The 6000-nt window shown below is 37.0% G+C and overlaps 1 protein-coding gene across 1 annotated transcript in view; it reads left to right on the top strand.

The window, feature by feature from the left end:
• CXADR (CXADR Ig-like cell adhesion molecule) overlaps nucleotides 1-5361 on the top strand; it is a 36019-nt gene extending 30658 nt beyond the window's left edge. The window contains exon 8 of the mRNA XM_030454240.1: nucleotides 4980-5361. Coding sequence (XP_030310100.1) covers nucleotides 4980-5021 — 42 coding nt within the window. The 3' untranslated portion in view covers nucleotides 5022-5361. The remainder of the gene's footprint in view (nucleotides 1-4979) is intronic.
• Nucleotides 5362-6000: the final 639 nt, after the last annotated feature.

A 6000-nucleotide genomic window follows, 5' to 3' on the forward strand; every position in this document is an offset into this window, starting at 1 on the left:
GCCTTTCCCCACTCTGGTTTCCAGCAGCACTGAGTTTTCAAACAGTCTGGAAAACCTTTTTGCGTTTAGAGTTGCTGGTGAAGCCAATGTGTCTTTGCTTAGATGGCAGGATCTTGTACTCCTCCTGCCAGGAAGTCATTTCTGCATGTGATGGTTTTGATTACATTATCACTAATAATATTGTATAAAGAAGCAGTCAGGCACTGTACACTAAAGGTCCCTGAACCCCCCAGAGAGGGCAAATGGTGATTTCATGCCTTCTTGGTGCTCTGGGCACAAACATCTCCAGGGGTTGCAGTGTCCATTCAAGTTAGGCAGCAGCTCATTCAGAATGTGGTATTGAGGAATACAAATCAGATGGTAAATAAATAAATCAGATGATAAAGAACTACAGAAGTAATTCAGTACCGTTAACATAATAGCTTGCAATTATGTCAGTTTTGCAGATTATGTTCTGTGTGAAAAGGAAAGCAACCTGAGATAACTGATTCTTGTGACCATTTATTGCTGTACAAGTATTGTACTAAGTAACATAATTTCAAAGCTTGTGATTTGGCCTGCTCTGAGATTTGCAAGTGAAACTATCACTCCATGCAGGAATCTAAATCTCCTCAGATCGTATCACTTGGTGATGTTTTGCTCGTGAAGCAGCAGTCAGAATTAGTCAGATTTGACTGAAGTTAGTGTGCAGCAGAGCATCCCTTCTCAGGGTTTAGGGTGACTGATTGCATGCATCAGCAACTCACAGATGACTGAAGTGGCGATGTTTCTAAGAAAATATTTGCTGAGTCAGAACACTTGAACTGTGCCTTAACTGTAGGAAATCAAAATAAAATTATTACTTTGGATTTCCTTTTACTAGTAGAGTACCTCGTGGGAAGCTGATGCTCTTGCACCAGAGATAAAGGCAACTGGTGGCAGTACTTAAAACTACTGAATTGCTTGTGACTGCTAAAGGAGATGAGAGCTCTGGGGCACAGCTGGTGGTTTGTGGAATATGTCAAAAAGCTTATGTTGTGGCTGCTAGCATTGAACTTCTTATCCAGATAAATAAAATGCCCTTCCCTGTCTCTTCCAATCCTCTAACTGTCAAGACCAGAAATAGTCCATCCAACCTATAGGAGTTTTAGTATCAAGCATAAAACTGACAGCTACTTTAAATATTTCTTCCTCTGTTTCTTGTTGGTGCACAAGACAAATTACACTTCCTGCAATATACTAAAAGGCCACAGCTTCAGATGAACTGTTTGGTCTTGCCCTGGCTTCTTCCTTGTATTCTGTAATTCAATATGAAATTTCATAAGAATTGCAATGTCTTTTTCTTTCGCTTCAGACTTGAGTTACGGTTTGGGTGACCTTGTTAGATAACCTGTTTAATTTTGTGACCTGGTATTTCAATACAAAATGGAGAAAACTCACTGTGTTTAAAGCACAGAACTTAACATTTTAAGTCGTGGTCTTCCATACTATCTCCAGACTAACTGGAAAAAACATTTTGTGGCTAATTTGGAACAAAATACTAAATTTTGTGCTTGGGAATACTGGACGCCCTCTCGTGGCTGACACTTGGGCAGGATGCATCCCCTTTTTTATGATAAATGCAACCCTATGGGTCTACTGTGGTTTGCAGTGACTTACCAGGAAATGTTACATTTTCCAAGAGAAAGCAAAATAACCTCCTTTAGGGCTAGAAAGTTATTTTCTTATTACTTACTCAGTAGAATAATTTAGGTCAGAAAGGGGTTATTATAATCTGTATCAGTTGTTTTTTCTGTATGATAAAAAGCTGTAAACTCTACAAAGATTATTAAAGAAAATGTACAGCTGAGATGAATTTACTAGACAGTTTTTAACAGTTGTGAGAAACAGTATATTTGTATTACCTTTACAGACTACTATTTACACTATGGCTAGACTAGGTGCACATACTACTATGCCCTTTTTATTTACAAAAAAAAAAAAAAAAAAAAAAAAGAAGTGTAACTTAAGCTTGATTAACTAGTGCGAACAAGAGCTTAGTTATGGAAATGTCTGTTTTCCTCAGGTCAGCTTAAGGTCAGCAATTATGTTTCTTTATTTGCAGCTCATTCAGGAAAAAAATCGCTCTGATACATCATAGTTGTATCTGGTGGTTCTCTTTTAGGAGACTGAAAGACTATGAATATTGTGATTCTTGTACAAATAATGTGCAGTTCTGATCTTCCTAAACTTGCATACTTAAAAGGCATTGAAGTTTTAAACATCAATTGCATGTTTTAAAAATCAATATTATGTTGCTACTTGAAATATTTTACGTATATTGTTTTAAAAATTATATATGTGTATCAGTGTGATTTTTTTAATAGTGTGTGAACTGGGTGGGCAGGCAGGAATCTCAGACTAAAATCTTTCATTCCTAGATGAGGGAGCTTGAAGGAATATTAGAGCCGTTATGCTTAGCAGTCCTTTTTGTTGACTGAATTAGCATAATTGCTGTGCCTCTGGTGTTACCTGGCTAAAGCAGGATTTTAATCAGACCTCTGAGTGAGGGATCCAGCTGACAGTGAAAATTAGGTCATTATATTATGCATGTGAGTTTTAGTCTGACAACATCCCATGTCTGTGCCAACTATACTAACCAGTTAACTTGCTGCTAGCTTTATGGTTTAAACATGGAGGGGAAATTGCTGAACATGCAAGGAAGCTTAGGGCATCCTTGATGCTTGGCAGAAACTCACCTTCAGAAACAGTAATAAAGTAATCCCAAGGCAAGGGAGTCGGCTTAACAGAGAGAACTATTAGAGTTGATCTGTTTTGGTTGATTATTATTATTATTATTATTTTCTCTTTAACATCATCTCCTTACTCCTCAGCTTCCACATCTGTTAGAATGGAGATGCTGACTCTAAGGGACTTCTGGAACTAGAGTTTCCCATTGTACTGACATTTTTTAGAGTTATCTTTGAGCCTCTTCAGTGTTCACCAGATGCCCATCTACTGCTTATTTTAATTCTTTCATAATCACAGAAAACTTTCAAATACATGTATTTAAAGATAGTTACCTTGGTAAGAACATCTAAGGTTGTCTCTGTTTGCTGTTTTGTTTTGTTTTTTTTAATTCTGCCCTGACAGTAGTCACTCTTCCTTTCCCTCTCCTAGAAATGTATTTAGATGAGAAGGAGAGTGGAATAAAATCAAGACTGAAAGTATCAGGAGAGTGTGGGCAAAGGAAAGCAGACTATGTAAAGCAGATTGTTTTGTTCCCTTTTGTCTCTCTAGCTCATTTAAGCATCTAATTTTAAAAAACTTTTCCAAACAATGGAGGGATCAAAAGCTCCCACTCCCTCCCAGCTCATCTCTGTGCCATACAGCAGATTTTTTTTCTTCATAAGCAGAGTATGATGCTCGTCTCTTGAGTCATTAATGAAAAGGAGAGAGCAGGACGTGTGTGATGTAGAATTATAATTACATGAGCATTTACTGCATCATCCCTGGGACTAGCTAGATTTATAAATGTTCTGGCTTGTAAAACCTCCTTGGACTTTTCCAATAGAGTGCAGTAGGATGAATTGTGTAGGCAGCAGTTTAGTCTTTATTTAGAAGGCATATGTTTACCAATTATTAATTAGTTATCTCTTTTGAGAGCTATTAATACCAGAGGGCAGAAATAGGAGTATTGTGTTAGCTTTGCAGCCAAGACAAGAATACAGATAGAAAGGTGATTTCAGTATTCAGTCCTAATTAATATGCCTCTTACAGAGTATCAGTGAAGTTGATCAAATACAATTTCAGGCTGATACTAAGGTTCTTGTTCCTGTGATACAAGAGCTGAGGATGGAGGTATTTGGTTAGGGTGGAAAATAAGTTCCAGGAGGAAAAATTCAAAACTCTGCCAGAATCTTTCAAAATGGAGAAACCGTTGGCTAAATGATCCTAAAAACACACTTTTACACTGTTACATTCCTTAACAGACTATTTATATAAACAGTAGCCAGAGTGAAGCTGTAAAACAGATTCTGCTCCTAGAAAATTTCTTTAAAAAGGAAGAAGACAAATGTGGTGATTTAATGCCCATCAGTACTTGAAGCTGATTTGAGCTATGCTTCCAAGCAAGGTTTTGTGAAGGTACTCTATTATTTTTGCTGTCACGTGCAACTGGAAGATTTTCTTTGATGTGTAATTCTAATTGCAATAAGACGCTGGTTGGGAAGAAAGTGAGATGTTGCAGAGGTAGCCTGAGTCAGTTTTTTTTTAATTACTGGTTTTAAAGAGAAACTATGGTGGAGTTGAGGCATATTTTAATATTCTGTGAGGACTGGTGTAGTAATACAAAAGCCTTTAATAATCTGAAGGAGAAAATGAGATACTTCCAGTAAATGCAATATATTGTTATACATTTGTGGGTTATTAATTTGGAAGAACCTAGGAACAGAGCTGGTAACTGTAACTGGAATAAAGAATTGTTTTTTATTATTATTTTTGTACAAAGAAAGGTATCCCCAGAAAAAGTCAACAAAAATAGTCAAGGAACTAGAACTGACTGCTAAGGAAATGGTGAAACAAGCAAGTATGCAAATGGGGATGAGTCACTGGAATCTGAGGAAACTGGGTGCTTATGGCAGTAAATGCCACAAATGTGTGGTTCTTCAATAATTCAAGTTCCAGGTATGAAACTAAGAAAAGAGACATCTAAGCAGCCTTTGACAGATGCTTTTGAACCAGGTTGTAGTCAGTACATGCTGGGAAAGCCATGAGGATTTTCAGATAACTGAAGATAATGAAAATTTGCAACTAAGTTAAATTTACAGTCACCTGAAGTCCAGTGATTAATGGAGTCAGTTTGCTGCACCACTGCACTTGTTTTCAGCAAAACACTGGTAGAAACTCTAATCTCAATGATGATAATTTGGGTGATGATCTGATTTGAGCATTTAATTACTGTATATTACAGTATCTAGCCTCTTGTTAATGTAGATTATTGATATTCTTTCTTTTTGTAGTATGACATCGCACACAAGATTGGTGACATAACAGTGGTATAGACATGAAGAAACAGGCATCATTTTTTGCATGACTTTCAAGTATGGTGAAACTGAAGTACATTATGAAATGAAGTGCTGTTTTTTTTTACTTTAGATTCGTTCAAGATTGTTAAGTAGGCTGTATTCAGTTTTGTAAGTATCAAATTTTTTCTTTTACGTATTTTTACTGCAAAATTTAATGAGTTACTTGTAACTTTTTTCTTGCTAGTTCTATATTTTGAACAGTGTACACAATCATTCCTCTGCCCTCCCCCCCTACTCCCCAGAGGTTCAAAAAATCATGAAGTTAATAAAATCTACAACTCAGGTAGTAGAAATATAGCCTTAAGCAGTAGGGTGTTGAAAGAGATTGTAATCTGAAATAGACTAGCATTGTTTTTTCCTAGCTTTTTGGACTGATGATTTGATAGGAAGTATATCACATATTCAGTTCTGTAGTGGTGCTGATGAGGTCTTAAAACCTGTGTATGAAATGCTCTGTATTTTAAGATTGTATATATTTTATAAGTCTTAATAAAATATACTTGACTATAACAGTTAATGCATGCTTCAGTGTAATCTATTAATGCAGGTGTTGAGGTAACTCATGTCTGTACACTGCCCCATTCCTCCTGCTCCCCAGCCTACCCTGCAGGAGACCCAAGAAGAAGAGCTCACTCTTTAGTCTAGTTAATGGGATCTTCTGTGGTGTGGAGACTTCGGGGTTTGATTTCTTAATCTACCAAACCAGGTAAGGATGAGACCACTGTAGATTGATCCCATGGATTCAAGCTTAGTTACTAATTTTCAGAGCTGCTGGTACTTGGGTGTTTTTGATAACTTGTCACCTGTCACAGTCCACATCAATCAGAGCACACCAGTGGACACCTCAGCATTTAGTTAGTAACAGTGAACACAGACAAACTCGAACCTGTCTTTGATCAACTACAGCTCTTGGTGCTCTTGAGAAATACTGGGCATATGTCTATGTGCTGGGTTT

This window comes from Calypte anna, chromosome 1, assembly GCF_003957555.1.
Source record: "Calypte anna isolate BGI_N300 chromosome 1, bCalAnn1_v1.p, whole genome shotgun sequence".
NCBI classification, from domain to species: Eukaryota; Metazoa; Chordata; class Aves; order Apodiformes; family Trochilidae; genus Calypte; species Calypte anna.